Source organism: Myotis myotis, unplaced genomic scaffold (assembly GCF_014108235.1).
Source record: "Myotis myotis isolate mMyoMyo1 unplaced genomic scaffold, mMyoMyo1.p scaffold_m19_p_18, whole genome shotgun sequence".
NCBI lineage: Eukaryota > Metazoa > Chordata > Mammalia > Chiroptera > Vespertilionidae > Myotis > Myotis myotis.
Genome location: NW_023416322.1, coordinates 35456044 through 35478145, shown reverse-complemented (window position 1 = coordinate 35478145; position 22102 = coordinate 35456044). Strand labels below are relative to the sequence as shown.

The 22102-nt window shown below is 39.5% G+C and overlaps 1 protein-coding gene across 4 annotated transcripts in view; it reads left to right on the top strand.

Annotated features, from left to right (window-relative positions):
• The window catches only part of HIPK1 (homeodomain interacting protein kinase 1), a 52167-nt gene that overhangs the window by 11532 nt on the left and 18533 nt on the right, over window positions 1-22102 (top strand). For all 4 annotated transcript variants that reach the window (XM_036342319.1, XM_036342317.1, XM_036342315.1 and 1 more), the window contains exons 2-7: window positions 4283-5357; window positions 13218-13341; window positions 19271-19390; window positions 20217-20303; window positions 21351-21535; window positions 21854-22016. In XM_036342319.1, coding sequence (XP_036198212.1) covers window positions 4285-5357; window positions 13218-13341; window positions 19271-19390; window positions 20217-20303; window positions 21351-21535; window positions 21854-22016 — 1752 coding nt within the window. In that variant the 5' untranslated portion in view covers window positions 4283-4284. The remainder of the gene's footprint in view (window positions 1-4282; window positions 5358-13217; window positions 13342-19270; window positions 19391-20216; window positions 20304-21350; window positions 21536-21853; window positions 22017-22102) is intronic.

Sequence of the window (22102 nt, the reverse complement as noted above, 5' to 3'; positions counted from 1 at the left end):
AGATGAAAAGGATAAGTAGAAGTTAGAAAAAAGGAGGCTGAAGGGGAAATGAAGTTCAGAGAGGGGACATGATGTGTGAAGGAACTAGGGCAGGAGAAGGCAAGGCCTACTCTAGAAACACAGAGAAACGTGGTACTTCTGAAAGAGAGAACCTGGGATGGATAAAACGAGGCTACAAAACTAATCAGGGTCCAGATCTTACAAGGCCTGGAGACCCCAGCTAGGAAGGTTTTAAGTGGGGGACTGATACGCATTTTTGTAAGGTGAAGAGTGAATTGGGAAAAGGAGGCATAAAAAGGGGGCCTTCGGGGGAAAGGAGACATATGTAATACTCTTTGTAATACTTTAAGCAATAAAAAAAAGAAAGAAAAAAAAAGAAAATTCCAAAAAAATAAATAAATAAAAGTGGGCCTTGAGAGTTCAGATTGGGGGAGACAGGTTAGACTATTGAATTGTGCAGGAGGGGTAGAAAAAAAAGGGTGGAGTAGAGAGATGGTGTTCTGGTGAAAGAGTTTTCTTGCCAAACTTGTCTTGCTTTATTTTTACAGAACATGTATTCTTGTTTACCTACTTTAATGATGTGAATGCTCTTTATATATCGTGTGCTGGAGAATATGTACATCTGTGTACATGTCAGCTGAGGACAAGTGCTAGAGGAAGAAACAATATACTGTTTTTGGTTATTTAGATCACCAAGTGTTAAATTATATCAAAGAGGCAAAGATGACACTAAGTGAAAACAGTAGGAATATGTAATTGGTATGTCAGGGAAAAGATGGGAGTTATTGAAAACTAAAGGCAAAGTAATTACCTTGGTTGTCATACCCAGTTGTTCTATTCCTAGTTATAATATTTGAATTTTTTTTTTACTATTTATTTATTTATATTGGTTTCAGAGAGGAAGGGAGGAGAGAGAGAAATATTAGTGATGAGAGGGAATCATTGATCCGCTGCCTCCTGCACACCTCCCACTGGGGATCCAGCCTGCAACCCGGGCATGTGCCCTTGACTGGAATTGAACCTGGGACCCTTCAGTCCGCAGGCCGACACTCTATCCCCTGAGCCAAACCGGCTAGGGCTAATATTTGAATTTTTAAAAAAATATATTTATATTGATTTCAGAGAGGAAGGGAAAGGGAGAGAGAGAGAGAGAGAAACATCAATGATGAGAGAGAATAATAGATTGGCTGCCTCCTGCACACCCCCTACTGGGGACTGACCCTGCAACTCTGCATGTGCCCTTGACCAGAATCGAACCTGGGGCCCTTCAGTCTGCAGGCTGGTCTGTCCACTGAGCCAAACCAGCGAGGGCTTAATTCTTTATTGTAAGATTCTCCCTATGAAGTGACTTAGTGTGGGGCACCCAACAAATGTTGAGTAGATGTGACCATGGCAGGGAGTGGGGTAACTTTCCTGGTTTTGAAAGCCTTGGATTCTAGCAAGACTCGTTTCTCGTTTTAGTAGTAAGTACAAGTACCAGTAGCTTTTTGCCTTTTCGTTCTAGTTGGGGATTAACGCAGTGGGCAAATTTGTCATTATGTTTAGATGATTAAATCCTTGGAAAGTCAGGTTTGAAATGAAAAGGCTAGCTTATTGCTGGATCGAAGCGCCACATTTTCAGGAAGTCAGAGAAATAACGTCTAGTTTATTGGGAGCTGTTCTCCTGTGAATTGAAAATATTTGTGCTGTAGTTAAGTTTTGGAGGGTTTTCAACTGTGCAGGGGGGTCAGTGCCCTTAGCCCCCCCTGCATTGTTCAAGGGGCAGCTGTAATTTCCTTAACACAGTCGGCTGATACATGATAGGTTTCCCACAATGTGAAGTCTGTTCCATGTTTTTGTTTGCGAGGTCTCAGCCTAGGTAGAACATTGCCTGCCCATTTGCAAAGGCAAATTTCGTGGAACATGGTATCTTTATCCCGTGTCTACAAATGGCTGTTTTCAGCTGAATTTCAGAGTGTTACATCCATAAGAGTGTTGATTTTTGTAGGCATCTTTGGTTCTGTCTTTTCTTCTCTCCTTGTGCTCCTTGAGGTCAGCATGAGTCTCAGCCACCCTGTGAGTCCTGGTGCCACCATACTGACGTAAGCGTACCCTCCACCCTGGCTGTGGGGAAGGCCCGTGAAATTCTGGTTGTTCTTTTCCTGCGGGGAACTTAAATTTATCTCACTGAGTGAGAATTATATTCATTTATATACTTGAACCTTCTGAAACATTTTCTAGAACTGGTGCCTTTTGCAGTACTGAGTTTGAAGATTGAAGCCATCAGCATCTGCTATTTTGTTTATTGGGTGAAGAGTTGTCAGTAACATTACTCTGGTGAATGCAATATTTTTAAAAAGTGTCTAGTTATGAACATGCTTTTAAGAATTTGTATTACATTTTATGAATTGTTTTCAGTATTATTTTAAGGCCTCCTGTTCCCAGACATAGCTACAAATTGCAGTTTGTGTATTCTAATTCTTTTACTAAATTCTTCTAGTAGCTCAACAGATATACAGTGAAAAGCAAATTTCGCAAATTTTCTCCATTTCTTGCTCAATTTTATGATGACAAATATATTTGCATATATTTTAATAGGTACATTTTGTACAGGCCCTGGTACAGATTTTTCGGTTACTATAATTTGGTATTATGTCAGCGATATAGGTAGAACAAGTTGATTTGTAAATTTATAGCCTTGGAGTTAAATTGCACTGACTCTAGCCTTTAATTTACACTTTTTTCTCTTCAAGATTCATATAAATTATGGAAACTCTTGTTTGAAGTACATCCAGACCACATTTTTAGAAACTGAAGGCTGAGGGTTTGTTCGTTCCAGCTGTCTAGTCCAGTGCAGATGGTTTTCAGTTGCATTCAGGCACGAAGAAATGTACACACTGCTTTTTTATGTTCTGTAACATCCTTTGTCACACTTCCTTCCTTTCTAGTTGTGTGTGTTTATTCTCTTATGACTAGTAAAATTATACTGTGTGTCCTGGAGTGGAGACTTCCCCCTTTTTTCTAGGACTGCACAACTAAAATGGAGGGACATTAAAAAACGAAACCAGCGTCGACAATCCTGCAGTTTAATATGAATGGTAGGGAGTAGCTATGCCTTCGGTAGGCAGGGGTTGCATCACCCAACAAATACTGAGTGTCTGTCAATTGCCAGGGTCCGTGGTAGGTTCTGGCAATATAAGCGAAGCACAAGACAGTCATGGTACCTGCCCTCATGGAACTGATACTGTAGCTGGGAATGTAGTAAATAATTTCAAGTTGTAAGGGAGGAACAGGGTGCTATGGGAGTTTATGGAATGCGGCGGGGCAGTGGTGATGGTGATTGTCGCGGATGTGTGTGTGTGAACAGTTTTCCCAGCAGAGAATCTATGTTGAATCAGAGAGCCTTCTGAAAACTGAAAGAAGGGTGGTATGGCTGGAGTGGAGGATTCAAGGGGGGAAGACTTTGGAAGTCACAGCACTGGAGTTTGGGAGCTTTAGGGCAGGTTGAGGATTTTGGACTTTATCCCCAAAGCAGGGGAAACCTGGGAGGCAGGAGGAGAGAGAGGACTTTGCATCATCATCTTGATGCCTTTCTTTCTCAAAAAAGAAAGAGCAGTCTTTCAATTTGCATAGGACTCCCTCCCAACCTCAAACCTCCCATTCAAGATTCAAGATTAGTTTGGAGGCTACTGGAAGTTCCAGTGAACTAGAATAGTTCCAATGGGTAGAGAAAAACGGCCGATTGGAGATACACTTGGGAGGCAGAATGGAAGATTTGGTTATAGATTAGATGTGGGGGGGATAAGGGAGAGGAATGAGTCAGGGTAATAACAGTGAGTGAGTCCCAGGCACTATTACATGTATCAAATCTTTAGATTCTCACAATAACCCTACCAGGTAGATATTACTGCCAGTGTTTTATAGATGAAGAAGCAGACTCATGGTCTCCCTGGTTTTTGCCCTGAGGTGCTGGGTGTATGGTGGTGTCTCATAACTGAGTTAGAAAACTGGGGTGGGATGGAGGCTCCTTAGTTTAATTTTGGACATGTTGAATTTGAGGTGTCTGTAAGTTAATCCAAGTTGCAGTGTAGAGTGGTTAGGTTATTTAGAAATAAGAATTTGGGGGCCTTGGATGGGTAGCTCAGTTGGTTTGTCCTTCTATAACAAAAAAGGTTTATCCTTCTATAACAGGAAACATATTTTGGAAAATGTAGCAAATAAAACCCGGCCAGATATGTCTCCTGGTGGCTTTTCTAAACGAGAAACTGTGAACGAGGGTCTGACTCTTCCTCTCTCCGCGCAGGTATGGCATCACAGCTGCAGTTTTCCCCCCCATCAGTGTCGTCGAGTGCCTTCTGCAGTGCGAAGAAGCTGAAAATAGAGCCCTCCGGCTGGGATGTTTCTGGACAGAGCAACAACGACAAATACTATCCCCACAGCAAAACCCTCCCCGCCACACAAGGGCAAGCCAGCTCCTCTCACCAGGTAGCAAACTTCAACATCCCTGCCTATGACCAGGGCCTTCTCCTCCCAGCCCCGGCCGTGGAGCACATTGTTGTAACAGCGGCTGACAGCTCAGCCAGTGCTGCGACATCCACCTTCCAAAGCAGCCAGACCCTGACGCACAGGAGCAACGTTTCTTTGCTTGAGCCGTATCAAAAATGTGGACTGAAAAGAAAAAGTGAGGAGGTCGACAGCAACGGTAGCGTGCAGATCATAGAAGAACATCCCCCTCTCATGCTGCAAAACAGGACTGTGGTGGGTGCTGCTGCCACGACCACCACTGTGACCACAAAGAGTAGCAGTTCCAGCGGAGAAGGGGATTACCAGCTGGTCCAGCATGAGATCCTTTGCTCGATGACCAACAGCTACGAAGTCCTGGAGTTCCTCGGCCGGGGAACGTTTGGACAGGTGGCGAAGTGCTGGAAGCGGAGCACCAAGGAGATTGTGGCTATTAAGATCTTGAAGAACCACCCCTCCTATGCCAGACAAGGACAGATCGAAGTGAGCATCCTTTCCCGCCTCAGCAGTGAAAATGCTGATGAGTATAATTTTGTCCGTTCTTACGAGTGCTTTCAGCATAAGAATCACACCTGCCTTGTGTTTGAGATGCTGGAGCAGAACTTATATGATTTCCTAAAGCAGAACAAGTTCAGTCCACTGCCACTCAAGTACATCAGGCCCATCCTGCAGCAGGTGGCCACCGCCCTGATGAAGCTCAAGAGCCTGGGTCTCATTCACGCCGACCTGAAGCCAGAAAACATAATGCTGGTCGATCCAGTGCGCCAGCCCTACCGAGTGAAGGTCATTGACTTTGGTTCTGCTAGTCACGTGTCCAAGGCTGTGTGCTCAACCTACTTACAGTCACGCTACTACAGGCAAGTGGCCAACGCTAAAAAGCTTGTGTCAGACTCGAGATCTGTCTTTATAGTTAATATGTAGTACATAAGGCTACATAGAACAAGGAATGTATTTACAGATTCCAAGGTAGAAACAGGATCATGTTTTAGTTTGTGTGGTATTCCTATAAGCAACATTATTTTATATCTGAAATCTTTTTTAACACTAGAAAAATTAATTGTCTGATTCCGAAGCTTGTTCCTAGTTGAATTATGTAGTTGGCCCTTGAACAACATGGCGGTTAGGGGGAACCTGCATATACCTTTTGACTCCCCCAAAACTTAAGTTGTTCTCCAGTATCTGTAGGGGATTACTTCCGGGACCTTGCAGATATCAAAATTCACAGATGCCCCAGAATAATATCCCACTGTATGGACCTACCATAGTTTGTTTATTCACTCATTTGGTGGTGGACACTTGTTTATTTTTACATTTTTGGCTATTATGAATAATGCTGTGATGAACATTGGTATTCAGTTGCTTAAGTGTCTGTTTTCAGTTCTTTTGGGTATAGAGCTAGAAGTAGAATGCCTGGGTCATATGGTAGTTCTATGTTGAACTCTTTGAGAAGCCACCAAACTGTGTTCCACAGCTGCTGCACTATTTTGCATTCCCACCAGAAGTGCATGAGGATTCTAATTTCTCCACATCCTCACCAACAGTTGTTATTTTCTCTGGTTTTTATTTGTTTGTTTTTGATAACAGTCATCCTTGTATGCATGAAATGATACCTCATTGTGGTTTTGATTTGCATTTCCCAAATGATTAGTGATGTTGAACATCTTTTCATGTACTTGTTGGCCATCTGTATGTCTTCTTTGGAGAAATGTCTGTTCAAGTCCTTTGTTCATTTTTTAATTTGGGTTGCTTTTTGTTGAGTTGTAAGAGTTCTTTAGATATTCTGGGTATTAATCCCTTATCAGGTAATATGATTTGCAGGGTTTTTTTTTTTTTTTATCTCCCATCCAGGGGGTTGATTTTTCACTTTTTTTTTGCACAAAATTTTAAAACTGTGATGAAGTCCAATTTATCTGTTTTTTCTTTTGTTGCTTGTACTTTTGGTATCACATCCAAGAAATCATTGCCAAACCAATGTTATGAAGCTTCTCTCCTGTGTTTTACTATAAGAGTTTTATAGTTGTAGCTCTTATATTTAGATCTTTCATCCACTTTGAGGTAATTTTGGTATGTGGTGTAAAGTAAGGGCCTGGTTTCATTCTTTTGCATGTGGATATTCAATTTTCCCAGCACCATTTCCCGAAGAGACTATCCTTTCTCCACTGAATGGTCTTGACACTCTTGTCAGAATCCTTCAACTGTTATATGAGGGTTTACTTCTGGGCTCGCTGTTCTTTTCCACTGGCCTCCATGTCTGTCCTTATGCCAGTGCCACACCGTTTTCATTACTTGTAGCTTTGTAATAGGTTTTGAAATCAGGAAGTAGGAGACCTCCAGCTTTATTCTCTTTCAAGATGTTCAGTTATCTCAAGGACTCTCCCAAGATCTTTATGAATTTTAGGATGCTTTTTCTCTTTCTGCAAAAATACCTCATTGACTTTTGATAGGTATTGCACTGAATCTGTAAGTCACTTTGGTTAGTATTGACACTTTAACAATATTGTCTTCCAGTCCACTCTCATCTATTTTTTTTTATAGTTCTATAAAACTGTGGTATTTCTTACTTGAGTGAGATAAAGAAATTCCTAGAGTCTTTGATTTCTAGTTTCATGTTGTCTAGGCAACTTGACTAATTTTGAGACTCTCACCTCCATTTATTTATTCATGACTTGGGAGAGTTAGGTTCCAATTATTTTTGCTTCTGATGTTCTCCTTTGAGCAATCCTACGACCACCCACACGTACACATGTGTACAGCACATTCACAGGTGCGCTGAAGAGTTCAGTTCTGTGTCTTATTTTGAGCACTGGGGAAGTAAGAAGGAGAGCACAGCTGAGGGGTGAGGGCTTTCTTGATCTTTCATCTTGGCAGTGCCTGCAGGTGTTTAACTGTTTATCTGCCCTGTCAAAGACAAGGACGAGGTCTGAAGCCCTTTTAAGATTGAAAAAGAGCAGTTGAGATAAAAATTATTCATGAAATAATTGTGTGGTTTTCTTTTTTGCTTTTAAATGTATTATTATTGATTTCAGAAAGGAAGGGAGAAGGAGAGAGAGATAGAAACATCAATGATGAGAGCCATTTATCGGCTGCCTCCTGCACACCCCCAACTGGGGATCGAGCCTAACCTGGGCATGTGCCCTTGACCAGAATTGAACTCGGGACTCTTCAGTCCGCACGCCGATGCTCTATCCACTGAGCCAAACCAGCTAGGCCAGTGATGGCGAACCTATGACACGCATGTCAGAGGTGACACGCGAACTCATTTTTTTGGTTGATTTTTCTTTGTTAAATGGCATTTAAATATATAAAATAAATATCAAAAATATACATCTTTGTTTTACTATGGTTGCAAATATCAAAAAATTTCTATATGTGACGTGGCACCAGAGTTAAGTTAGGGTTTTTCAAAATGCTGGCACGCTGAGCTCAAAAGGTTCGCCATCACTGAGCCAGGGCAATGAAATAATTTTTTATGGAATTTTCTCATAAAAGGTAAAGGAGATGTGAGGGATTAAACATTTCTGGCTATTTAGCTTTCTCTAGTATGACATTTAAATAATTTTTAGTGTTATGTTGCTGGTCTTTGCCCCTTTTCTCCTTTTAATTTAAGCTGTCATTTGAGTAATTTGGTGGTTTTGTTTTTATAGAAACTATGATTTGCAGAATTTTAAATCCACTGGTAATTACTCTTCAACAAAGTCCTGTAAATCCGTGGCATTTAGTTATTGACAATATGAGTAATTTTAAATGGAGCTAAGTTTATCTCTTAAAAACAGGAGTTCACTCTGTATATGACTGAGTAATGCTTGTGCATTCTGAGGTTCAATATCCAGGTCTCGACTGTGTTTAGGATTTAACGTGAACGTTCTGTTGTGTCACAGAAATACTTGATACTGAGCCTGAGCACAGGGAATAGCCACTCAGGCATTCCTTCGCCGTCATGTGTTTTACCCACAGTGACTTCATGTTGCTTTGTTGCCTTATTAGAGTCCATTAGGTCCTCACCCTCTTTTCAGAAAACCTCCGTGAACTTTGGCCAGTGAAGCATTCTGCCTCCCAGGCTGCCTTCCTCAAGCCCTCCTTTTTAGTTTACATTGCTTCATCTTGCTGATAGCATGCCAAACTATTATCAGTTGACATACATTTTTGCCACCATGTTGTCTGTTGGCCATGGGATGGCTAAATAACTCAGGCAGTGGAAATAGTATACCTTATTTCCTGCCCACTGTGAATGTAGGCTAATCGCAAGAACAATTGGTGTCTTTGGCGGTTGAGTTTTATGCACAAAGGTTTCCATGCTTATAAGCTCAATGCTTTCACATTCTGAACCAACGAGCCGGCTTTCATTGAAAACCGAGATCACTTTATTTGTTCTGTATGGAAGGACAAGGTCTACAGAAAGAAAGTGTATTTTCACTTTGTCCTAGACCAGGGGTGGGCAAACTTTTTGACTCGAGGGCCACAATGGGTTCTTAAACTGGACCGGAGGGCCGGAACAAAAGCATGGATGGAGTGTTTGTGTGAACTAATATAAATTCAAAGTAAACATCATTACATAAAAAGGTACGGTCTTTTTTTTTTAGTTTTATTCATTTCAAACGGGCAGGATCCGGCCCGCAGGCCGTAGTTTGCCCCCGGCTGTCCTAGACAAACAATCTGGTTTTATCTGACAGTGAAATTGCAGCTTAATCTAAGCCACAGATGCAGGAAGTTTGCCTTTATGTAACATCTCTGATCTAGGAAGGTTGATGCCTCTGCAATGGACAGGAAGAAACAAGTGTGTTCATGAAAATGAGCAGAGAATGATTGCTGTTGATTCTCACCTCAGCTTGCTCTCAGTTCAGGTGAAATAAAGCTTTACGACCTTAGAGGATTCTTCAGTTTAAAGAAGTTTGAAATTGGGAAATCAAAAGGCAGGCATTGCTATTTCTGCCACCTGGTTTTAGTCACTAGCGCCCACTTAGTATTTGTTCTTTAAGGATGGGATGGATCTTCAAAGAGGAGACCACCATGTCCCAAGTGCAATTAGAGCCATTTTTGTACTAAAGTGAACACTGCCCGTTTTGTTTTTCCCCCTCTTGCCTGTGCTTTAATAGGTAGTCTTTTTTACTGCGCAGCTGTTAGAACATCAGAGCTGGAAAGCGATCTAGGAGAGTAATTATCTAACTCAGCCTCCTTATTTCACAGATGAAGTAGAACCGGAATTTCAGAGTCTAGATAAACGTTTATATTAAGGGATTGAGAAATACTGGAGGCCAAGGGGCAAGATGATACAGTAATGAAAATATTAGCAAGTATTATCATCGGAATTCAGAGTTGAAAACATTCAGTCTTTAGAGAGGAACATGCTCTAAATGATTTCCTTTCTGTTCAGTGTCTAGGTAAGTCTAACATTTCGAGGAGTAATGATAGTGAAAAGTGCTTCAGTAGACTGAACAGCCTTCTTTTTATTTTATTTTGACTGCTTTCATTTTTTTTTCTTTTGATACCTTTTTGTATGGTAGATGGTAGAGCTTACTGTTTTGTTGTTTTTAAATATATTTTATTGATTTTTTACAGAGAGGAAGGGAGAGAGATAGAAAGTTAGAAACATCGATGAGAGAGAAACATCGATCAGCTGCCTCCTGCACATCTCCCACTGGGGATATGCCTGCAACCCAGGTACATGCCCTTGACCAGAATCGAACCTGGGACCCTTCAGTCCGCAGGCCGACGCTCTATCCACTGAGCCAAACCGGTTTCGGCGAGCTTACTGTTTTGAGTGAGCTTGAAATCCTTAGCTGCTTTTATTACTCTAGAGGCAGGGTGAGTCCAGATGAAAAACTGATTCTAGCCAATGCCAAAGGTTTTGAGTTTTTGTTGTTGTTTGTTTAATAGAGTTTAAGGGCTGGAATTAGTGTTTCTCTGAAAGCTAAAGTTTTATCACATATTACTGCTCTCTTTTTAAAGAAGTAAGTTATTGGGTGCTGGCCTCTCCCTGTGACCTACCCTTTGGGGTTTAAAATGTCCTCCTGTTATAGTGGGAATGGCAGAATCAATCCGCGCTCTCCAGCTGATGCTTAGGAATGCTCTAAGCCCAGTTTTTACTTGGGCACAAAGCCATTTGCATGCTCCCTGCCAGCTATTTTTGGCACTGTCACGAACTTGGAAATTAATGATTCTACTCACTGAAAGTAAAATTTTGTTCCTTTTCAATTTTAGAAAAGCTTTTATGTTTCTGGGTCCTCATACCCTCAAACTTGTGCTGCCTTAAAACATGCCGTAGTGGTTGGGATTTAATTGCACTCACTCTGAAATTCCATCAGTCATGTGGCTCTAGCCACCTGCAACAGGAATGGCACTTCTGATGGTTGTTTCTTTGGCTAACAAAACCACAGTTCATTCACATCAGATAGCACAGAAACGGTCTATTAATGGCTCCACCCATAGCTGTCACATAGTATAAGTCTTGACAGGCCTGGGTCTTTCGCTCTTTCCCTGCAAGATCAGGGAAGCTTCTAGACCAGGCAGGGGTGGGCAAACTTTTTGACTCGAGGGCCACAGTGGGTTCTTAAACTGGACCGGAGGGCCGGAACAAAAGCATGGGTGGAGTATTGTGTGAACTAATATAAATTCAAAGTAAACATCATTACATAAAAGGGTACGGTCTTTTTTTTTTAGTTTTATTCATTTCAAACGGGCCGGATCCGGCCCGCGGGCCGTAGTTTGCCCACGGCTGTTCTAGACTCTATAGAGCCCTCTAATTTACCCTGTTTTCTCAGAAAATAACTTGGGGAGGATATTCTTATTTAGGGAAATATCTTGATACCCTCCCCCACTCAACCTCCTCCCTTTGCTCCCTCCACACACACCGAGGACGCTCACCTGACCTGAAAGTACAGCTGGGGAAATGTGGGCGCTCCACAAGAAGACACGGTCTGTTCGATGCTTCCCAATGGAAAGATCTGCTTTTCCATTTTTCTCCTCTAAAAGGAGGGGTCTGGATCTGGGGTCCTTACAGATTCAAATGCCATGACTTGTAAGAAGGAAAGGGAGTTGTTTGGAGAAGGTGCTAAAGTGTTTAAGAGCTCAGACCTTGGCTCAAGCCTGCCTGACTTCATCACCCAGTCATTGTGTGGCCCTGGGCAACTCACCTACCCTCTCAGTGCCCAGTTCCTCCCACCTGTAAAGTGCAAATGATACTTTATTACATAGAAGCCAAGATACCTTGGTTATAAGGTGAAACATTATTTAGGTGCCAACGAGAAAGTAAAAGCACTGCCATTAAACTAAAATACACCATGGTTTGCAAGAATTTTCTTAGTTTCAGAGATGTTAAAATGTAAAAGAAATTGCATCTTAGAATCGATGGCTTAAAAGTAATAATACGTTCATAGGATTGTTGTAAGGATTATAATGACCACATTTATAAAGAACTTGGAATAGTGCATGGCACATAGTAAGCACTATGTAAGTGTCACCTATTAGTATTATTGATAATAGTGTTACCTATTATTATCATTCCTGTTCTGAACCCATTTATTGGTCTCTTAAGTTTCGACACACTTTGCAAAATGCCATGGTATACCACCATGCCAAAAAGATTTTTATAGATAGGAATGTACTTAACTTTTACTTAGTTAGACACAGTATAATATACTCAACTCCATAGCTAGACTGTCAGAATTCAAATTCTAGCTCTGTCACTCATGTGATTTTGGGCAAATCACTTAATAATTTGCCTCGGTTTCCTCCTCTATAGTTGAGGATACACAGTTTTCCTTGGATGTGTTCGTATATACAAGCTCTAAGTACATGGGATTGCCTTAGTCTTCTCTTTAAGGCTCCTCATTTCTCACTTGGAGCATTAATGGAAATGAAAAGAATTCAAAGTTTAAAAATAATGACCCTATATATTAATAGTTGTTATTATATCTAACACTTATGCAGTACTTTATATGTGCTGAGTACAAGAGCTCACTGTCCAAGACCTTTGATACTTACTATTATTAATTGCTTATTTAAACCTTATAACACCCTATGCAGTGGGTACCTCTTCTTTTCATTTTATGAATGAAGAACCTGAGGCACAGAGAGATTGAGTAATTGTCTGCAGCTATGAAATAAAGGAATTGAGGCTCTGAACCCGGGTAGGCTGGCTCTAGTCTGTGCTGTCAGCCATTGTATCGCTATAGGACGCATTTCTGTCCCACAGAGGGATTTATTGACCAAGCCATTTAATTGGTTTTTCCATAATTAAAAAGGTACTAAGTAAAAAGAATAATTCCCCGATTCCTTATTTACGATTTCAAAATTCAGAAAGCTCTAAAAACTAAAAATCTTTTCCTGAGTTTGGTATAAACTCATTGATTGGAAAGATCTGACTTGAACCAGTGTAAGGCAGTTGGAAGTCTTTGTTTAGCTGACTTAGTATGACTGCTCATATGTTTTGTTGCAGAAACATTAATGTGTTTGATTCTGAGCACTTTCCTAAACTCCTTTGGGATTATTATGCAATATATAGTATAGTCATCGTAGTACCTTTCTGAAGTTAAAGAAATTCTGAATTCCAAAACACATGTGGCCCCAAGAATTTCAAATGACGGATTTTATACCAAAGATCGTTTTCAGTTTCATTAAATCAATGTATCTTTAGTTGATACTAAAACAGAACTTAGTCAGCACCGTTCATTTTCCCAAATAACGTGTATCTTTTTATCAACTATTTTTGTTTTTGCTAGAGCCCCTGAAATTATTCTTGGATTGCCATTTTGTGAAGCTATTGATATGTGGTCCTTGGGCTGCGTGATAGCTGAGCTGTTCCTGGGATGGCCTCTTTATCCTGGTGCTTCGGAATACGATCAGGTAAGAGTGTGCATTACATTTTTTAACGAATAGAATTTTCTCCACCTGCTTCTTAGTCTGAAGTTATGTTTGCAATTCTTCAATGAAAAGGGAATTTTATTTTATGTTATGTTAGACTGGTACTTTCCCAGATCTGTAATGATTTATTAGAGTATTCACTTTGGTTAACAAAGGCATCTTGTGAAATAAGACATGAAAGCAAAGTAAGGATGAGGAATTGAGATTTTAAGAATGAATTTTGGCTCATTCACACCTGTTACTTCCTCTCATACATGACACACACTGAAATGCGTGCTCTCAGCATGCTGAAACACTTGGGGCCCCAGAGGCTGGGATGTAGAGGGGGGTCTCGGTAAGATTGGCTTTAGGAGGGCAATCAGAGGACTTGAAAAGTGTTGCAATAAATGACCTGTCTCAAACAGACAAGCTTTAGAAGATATGCTACATTTCCTAAAGAGCTGGTGCTGAGGGCAACAGTTTTGCCATGGAAATAAATTGCAAATTCTAATTTTTTGTTCTTTAAAAAAAGTGGTCTAACCATTTATGCTTTAATTTCCTTAAGGGCATTGACTGTTTCATTCCACCAGTGTATCATCAGCTGCTACCTGTGTCTTAAACATAGTACACAAGGTATAGAAAAGGGGGGTTGCTTTTGTTTTAGTTTTCTATTTTTTTTTTTTTTTTTGAGAAATAAATGGTTATCTGGAATTGAAAGGCAGAAAGAGCAAAACAGTCCTTTTCCTATTCAGCCTAGAATTTTGACTCCTTGATATATTGAGTATATGTAACATTTACCAACTTCTAAAAGTTTGACTCTTTGGACATGCCTTTGAGTGAAACAGAACAAATGAGTTACTCATGTCATAAATAACCCGTTACATTGTGCTTTGGATTTTTTTTTTATCTTCTACCTTGAGAGGAGCAAGTCAGCGTCCTTATTTTTTTTTAAATTAATTTAAATCCCTTACTGTTAAAAGCAGCTTCCTTATTTTACAACAACAGAGAAGTATTTGGGAGATTAAATGATACAAAACCATAGCTGGTTTAACTAAGCTTTTGATTCTCCTTTTTGGGTTTTAGACCTTTTTGAGACTCTGATGAAGCTATGGATCTTCTCAGAAAAGTATGCTCACCATGTCTTGTGTATAAATTTAGGAGACTCATGGACCTCTGCTTCAGAAACCTTGCTCTGAGCAATTACAGCCGCCAAAGTGCCATTCCTAGCCCAACTGTTTACTGGCATCCCTTCAGCCTTAGTAAACAGATTGCCATTGTGAAATTTCCTAGGAAGTGGAACCAAATACAATTAAATTTAGAAGCTAAGGTACAGCTGGGGCTTTCCTTGAAAAAAAAAAAAAATGATCTGGTAGTTTGGAGAATTTTTGTTGGGTGCATAAATGTGAAACTGTGGGTGGAAGGAGGAAAACCACAGTTGGTTGAACCAAGCTGAATAAGTAGGATGCTGCTGTTATAGAGCAGGAAAGGGGGAGGGCGGGGGGATGAGGAACAGTTTATCTTGCATCTCTGGTTGTACGAAAGATTCCTGACAACATCCTTATTCTTATAGCTGACTTTTTTAAAAAAATAAGTTTATTGAGATATAACCCACATATCACCTAATTCAGCCACTTAAAGGGCACGGTTCAATGGTTTCATTATGTTCACAGGGTTGTGAACCATCACAACAGTTTTAGAACATTTTAATCACTATCAGCAGCCAATCCTCATTCTCCCCCAATCCCTGCCCTAGGCCCTTGTTGGTGAAGAACTCCAAAAACTTAGGCTCATCAGTTTTAGATTTGGCAGTTGATCTGAAGAAATGACATGTAGCCTTGTCCAGATTCCTAAAACTGTATTAGCAGGAAAAACTTACGGACACAGGCAAAGCAGCTGCTCCCAGTGTGACGGGCCAGGAAGAAACCATACCACCTCCAGGACAGGGCCCTTTTCAAAGGAGGTTAACTAATAACAAAACAATATGGTGGGTAGTCACATAGACCACTGAGAGAACAATACATCCCTAAGTTAAAAGATCACATCAGGCAGTTATTACACTCTATACATTCGTTAACCTCTCTCCTGGGCCTGGCATTTACCTCGGGGTGGCATTCTGGCTTTCTGGATAGTCAGCCAAGCCTGAGGTTGTAGAGAGTTCAACATCTCCCAGATGCCTTTGCTGTGAGAACCATATTACATCTCTGAAGTGAGTTCCCCTGTATTAACCACTAATCTACTTCTGTCTCTAGTTATGCTTATTCTAGTATATCATATTCATCACAAAATATGGTCTTTTGTGACAGGCTTCTTTTGCTTAGCATAATGATTTTTATCCATGCTGTAGCATATATCCGAACTTCATTTCTTTTTATGGCTGAATAATATTCCATTCTGTGTGTGTGTGTGTGTGTGTGTGTGTGTGTGTATTTTGGCCTTTGTGAATAATGGTGCTGTGAGCATTGGTGTACAAGTGTTTTAGTCAAATGTGTAGTCTCTAGATATTAGTGGCTTTGAATTTGTTGGAAACATTAGAATTGTTTAAAATGACAAATACTTTCTGTTTACATAGATATGGAGATTTTATTGTTGCTTTATCTTAAGCTATGTGAAAAGTAGTATCTGGGTAATATTAAAATTTTTAAATGTTTTAATTCCATAAGTGCATCACTGTAGAAAAATAAAAAAGATACAGTAAGCCAGAAGACAAAAATTTGAACCTCCAATAGTTCTACCCCTCAGAGGTAACCTTTTTAAGTTTTGGTTATATTTTGCCTTTTTTTTTAATATATGTATAAAATTGGTTAATTTTCATCATGTGTTTATTGAGTACCAACTTTGTGTCAGGTCCTCCGAGCACTGGGGATGCCATGCTGAATAAAACATAGTCCTTGCCTGGGGGCTATAGTTTGGTATGGGAAACAGACATGAAGTAAATAAGCATACCAATAATTTTATATTACAATTAAGATAAATTCCGTAAAGAGAAAAAATGTAGTTTGCTATGTGTGTGTGCACGCACGAGTGTATCTTCCGACCATTTATGCCCTCATGCCTCTTGAATATACTTCTTTTTCTCCACTGCTACTCTCTAGTCCAGGCTGTCTTACTCATGTGCCTGGGCTACCTGGCCATCTCCTGTTATTTATTCCGGCCTCCCTTCAGTCTACTTTCCAGAGAGATTTCTTTCAAAACAGAAATTTGATCATTCCACTCCCCGGCTCTTCAGTGGCTTTTCATCACTTTTAGAATAGAGGGCTAAGTCCTTAATAGGACCTCTGAGCCCCAGCCTGGGTTGTCCTGGCCCTTCCGGTCTTTCTCTCTCAATTGATCTTATGCTGTTTCTTCTTGATTTTCATACTTTAGTCCTCTTGGCATCATTTCAGCACTGCTTCCTTCCACACAGGCCCTTGCACACACTGTTCTCAGTCCGGAGCTTCCCCCCAGCCATCCATTTCATCCGGTCAGAGTCTAGTCATTTATCAGCTCGAGTGTCACTTCCTCAGGGAGCTTTCCTCAGCAGTCCCCAGTCTAGGTCAGGTTCCTTTTTTAAGTATTTTTATGGAATAATACTTATTCTGATTTGAATTATGCATTCACCGTCTGTCTTCCTCACTAGACTGCAAGGTCTATGAGAGCAGGAACCATATCTATTTTTAAAATCACCACTGCCAGGCGCAATAAATACTTATTGAAAGTATGAATGAATATATGCTATATATAGTTATGTTCCAAGTAAAAATTTATGGACATAGAGGAAGATATATATAGTATTTCATCAAATCTACAACACCACTGATTAAAAGATGCACCATTTTTCTGTACCTCTGAGAAAAAATGCTGCCAATTAAACCATGACAGTATCAGTGCTAAGACATATCCTGATTTCAAAAATGTGCATGTGAAAAAATATGTCTCTTAGAACCAGTGAAATGTAGTAATTTAAAAGAAAAAAGGATTATATTTAATTTGTAATCTGCTTTTTCTATTTAGTATATTGCAAACTATACATGTTAACAAATGTAGGTCTACCCTATCATTTTAAATGTCTGCATAGTATTTCATTGTACAGATTTTACTCTTTTTAAAAAAATACTTTACCTCTTACATGCAAAAGAAGTTTCTACTTAAACTTTTTTATTCACATTTAAAAAGTTTTCTATTTTGCTAATGCTGTGTTTTGGTTTTCACAGTTTGGGGTAATTTCCTGCTAAGATTGTCTCAGGGTAGAGAAGCATACCAGATTTTGCCTGTAGGTCAGAGTTGGCTTACCTGTGCTTTATACGCTTAAAAGTTGGTGAGGACCCTAAGGAGCTCTGTTTATGCCGAAACCGGTTTGGCTCAGTGGATAGAGCGTCGGCCTGCGGACTGAAAGGTCCCAGGTTCGATTCCGGTCAAGGGCATGTACCTGGGTTGCGGGCACGTCCCCAGTGGGAGATGTGCAGGAGGCAGCTGATCGATGTTTCTCTCTCATTGATGTTTCTAACTCTCTATCTCTCTCCCTTCCTCTCTGTAAAAAATCAATAAAATATATTTAAAAAAAAAAAAAGAGCTCTGTTTATATAGCGCATACTGAATTCGTATTTAAAACTGAAGAGGGGGGGCGGGGGAGGAGGGATAGATAGGAAGTAAGATTTATTTCCTTGCTTAACTAGTTTTTCTCTAATTTTATCTTAAGTATAGCCATTCATATATGAAGATGGGGTGGTGAAAAGAATTGCCTCTCACCCTAGCCAGTTTGGCTCAGTGGATAGAGCGTCGGCCTGCAGACTGAAGGGTCCCAGGCTTGATTCTGGCCAAGGGCACATGCCCCCGTTGCGGGCTCGATCCCCAGTAGGGGGCAGGCAGGAGGCAGCCGATCAATGATTCTCTCTCCTCATTGATGTTTCTATTTCTCTCTCCCTCTCCCTTCCTTTCTGAAATCAATAAAGAAATATATTTTTTTAAAAAGAAAGAGTTCCTGAATACAAAATTTCTAAAAAAAAAAGAATTGCCTCTTGTATTGCTCTTAGTAGTAGGGAGAGAAGCAAATTGCCTCTTCTATCGCTTTCCCGGATTGGGAGAAACAACCAGATGTGTGAACAGTTAAGTTGGGAAATTCATAAAACAAACATATACAAGTACACATTTCATTAGCCATCAGAGCAATGACATCATCCCCCATCACCTCTGGAAATTTCTACTGTACACCCATGAGAAGAGAAGGCAAAGGCAAATAACTTCTTAGTATTATTATGAAAATAATTTTTTACTTCACACCTCCCCTCCCCCAAAAGGGTCTTGGGGTCAGACCCTATGGGAGTCCCCAGATCACATTTGAGAATTGCTGGTCTAGTCCGCAGTAGGTGTTCAAAAATGTTGAATGTATGAACACAGTACTTACAGAGAAGCTAAATTAAGTGCTTGAGTTTATGGTATAAGAAATAAGCTCTGTGACAATTTAGAGTCGGGGGCAGTTGACCAGGAGTTAGAGTAGCCAAGGAAGAAAGAGGTTTATAGAAATTTTTCCTAATCATTTTAATTTGATAGTGTATCAAAAAACAAAAACAAAAAATCCTTGGTAATCCATGAAGTATAATTTCTTGAAAACCATTCTGTTCTGTCCTAAAAAATATTTCCTAAAGTTTTCTGAACTTTGTATCAGAACTTTACAAAAAAAGCAAGAGATTACACACAAAATTTTTGAAACAGGTTTCCTTGTAAATCACAGATATAGTAACAAGGAAGTTTCTGAATACATGTTTGGGAATTACTTCTGAGTGCGTTAGCTTATATATTTGTCTTTATAAATAGATTTCATTTTTCTTTATCAACGAGTTAATTTCTTTGCGATAGCTTTCTTTTTTGCCTAGGGCTAATAATGTTTTAGTATAAAAGTTCTTTAAAATCTTCCTTTTCATCCCAAATCAATGTTTCGATGGTTTTGATGTTTCAGATTCGTTACATTTCACAAACACAAGGTCTGCCAGCTGAATATCTTCTCAGTGCCGGGACCAAAACGACCAGGTTTTTCAACAGAGATCCTAATTTGGGGTACCCACTGTGGAGGCTTAAGGTCAGTCTCCCCGGCTATACTACCCATACCTGTACTTCTCACTCTTAACTTCAGATTCAAAGTTTATTTTTACTTTAATTTTTAAGGTTACATCACTTTCTGGTTGGTCATCAAAGTTTATTCTTGAGGTGGAGGAGGAAAAAGGGGTGAATATACGTTGCAGGAGGGAATACTTTGAAAAATTATTTTCTTGTCCCCTTCCCTTAATTAAAAAACAAAACTTTAAATGCGGGTTCAGTTGGCGAGGTTATTTTGACTATTTGAACCTGCAGCTGAGAAAGGGAGAGTATGTACTCATCATTAAGTCTTATAAAACTAGAGTAATTAGTAATGACTTTTTTTAGAGGATTCTCAATAAATATGACAAAACAACATAATTTCCAAACTGCCCGCAGTAAGTCCTTCTATATTTTCTTTAAACAAATACCTGCTTTTTACATCAGAGCCTGTTCCTTTAACTTGAGAGATTCCTGAATAATTTGATTAACCCTGTGACTCTCTGCCTGGGTCTTTGAATAGTTAGCATTTGAAATATCATCTCATGTGAAGGTAGCTGTAAGAGAAAAGTGGTAATGCCCCATCTTGTCTGACATTCTTCAGGAACTGGGCTACATCGTTGCTTGCACATTTACTCTGTGGAAAAGGTGGCTTCATATCAAGGCCACATCTCTGCACTGGGAGATTTTCTAGTTGCAAATTACTTTCATGGTTGTCATCTCTGGTTGGCAAGGTGACGACACTTGTTTCTTTGTATTCTGGCTTTTAATAGAATAAAATGTGGAAATAATATAAGGATGGAATTTTTTAAAAAATCTATATTTTATAGACACCTGAAGAACATGAACTGGAAACTGGAATCAAATCAAAAGAAGCTCGAAAGTACATTTTTAATTGTTTGGATGACATGGCTCAGGTGAGTATAGTATCTTTCAGAAAGCCAGACATTTATGTATCTGTTTAGAGATATACTTCTGTTGGTTATATTAAAGGCTGAATCAATCTGTTATCTTCCAGTATATGTCTTTATTTTTCGCAGAAAAAAAATGCATTGATATTTTGCCATGTAATAAAATAACATTTGAATCCTAACAAAGGATACTTTTATATATTTCTTCCTTGGTTTTGTGAAACTGGTTTTACTACATGTCAGCATTTTTAAAAAGATATTTTAATTGATTTTGAGAGAGAGAGGAAGGAAGAGAGAGAGGAAGAGAAACATCGATGTGAGAGCGAAACATCGATCAGCTGCCTCCTGCACACCCCTCTCGCCCCCCTACCAGGGATCGAGCCCAAAACCCAGGCATGTGCCCTGACTGGGAATCAAACCGGCAACCTTTCGGTGAATGGACAATGCCCAAACGACTGAGTGATACCAGCCAGGGCATTGTCAGTATTTTGATATATTGTTTGTGAAAGTTTTTTTCTTGTCCTTATTCTCTACTAAATAAATACAGGATGTCCCCAAGAAATGTATACACACTTTGAATAATTAATAATTCCAATGGGTTAAATCTGAAAAGAAAAAAACATCAACTGAGCTATCAGCTGTTAAAGTCTGTATACATTTTTGGGGGACACCCTATACTTATTAAGAGCTAACATTTATTGAGTACTTATTATGTCCCAAACTCTAGTTAAACATTTTATACTTATGTCATTTAATCTTTTTAACAATAGAAACTTATATTTAAGTAATACTAGTCATTTTTGCTTAACTTGTTTGATTCAGATTTTGAATGAACAGAAAATTAGTTAGCTTTATTCTCCCAACATACTCTACCAAATTGAAGATTTTATGTAGAATAAGAAGAGCTTCCACCTGTGAAAGTGATTAGTCTAATAAAAATAATTTCCTCAAATTTTTTTGAGTACTGTATATAGTTTGGAAGAAAGCAGATAATTCGTGGCAGCATTAAAGATTAAGTAACGAAGCATAACATTTCTTAATTTTCCTGGGAAGGTGAACATGTCCACAGACTTAGAAGGAACAGACATGTTGGCAGAGAAGGCGGATCGCAGAGAATACATTGATCTGTTAAAAAAAATGCTAACAATCGATGCAGATAAGAGAATTACTCCTCTGAAAACTCTTAACCATCAATTTGTAACAATGACTCACCTTCTGGATTTTCCACATAGCAATCAGTGAGTATGGTATGGTTTGGGGCATTTTACCATGATGTGCTCATCTGTTGTTACCATTTAATAGGTAAATGGAAATATCACATGAGCAGCAGCTTTAGAGCTTACGTATTTGGCTCACTGAAACTTTTCTTTCTCATTGAAAAATTATGCAATTAAAAATCAGATATGTATGTTTCCCTATGGTTATAAAAGCTCTTATTCATTTGATCTGAAAATACTTGGAGGGAGCGGGGATGTTGATCCATATTCATCTTGAGTTATTTTCATCTGTTTAAATCTCAGCATTCATTTCAATGAACCTTTCATCTCTTTTTTTAGTGTTAAGTCTTGTTTTCAGAACATGGAGATCTGCAAGCGGAGGGTTCACATGTATGATACAGTGAGTCAGATCAAGAGTCCCTTCACGACGCACGTTGCCCCAAATACAAGCACAAACCTAACCATGAGCTTCAGCAACCAGCTTAATACAGTGCACAATCAGGTAAATGATTTTGGAAACTCAAACTTAAGTGGGATAGAAACTGGTAAAAATATAGGTCGAAGTAAAGAAATCAGTCTTGGCTTTGG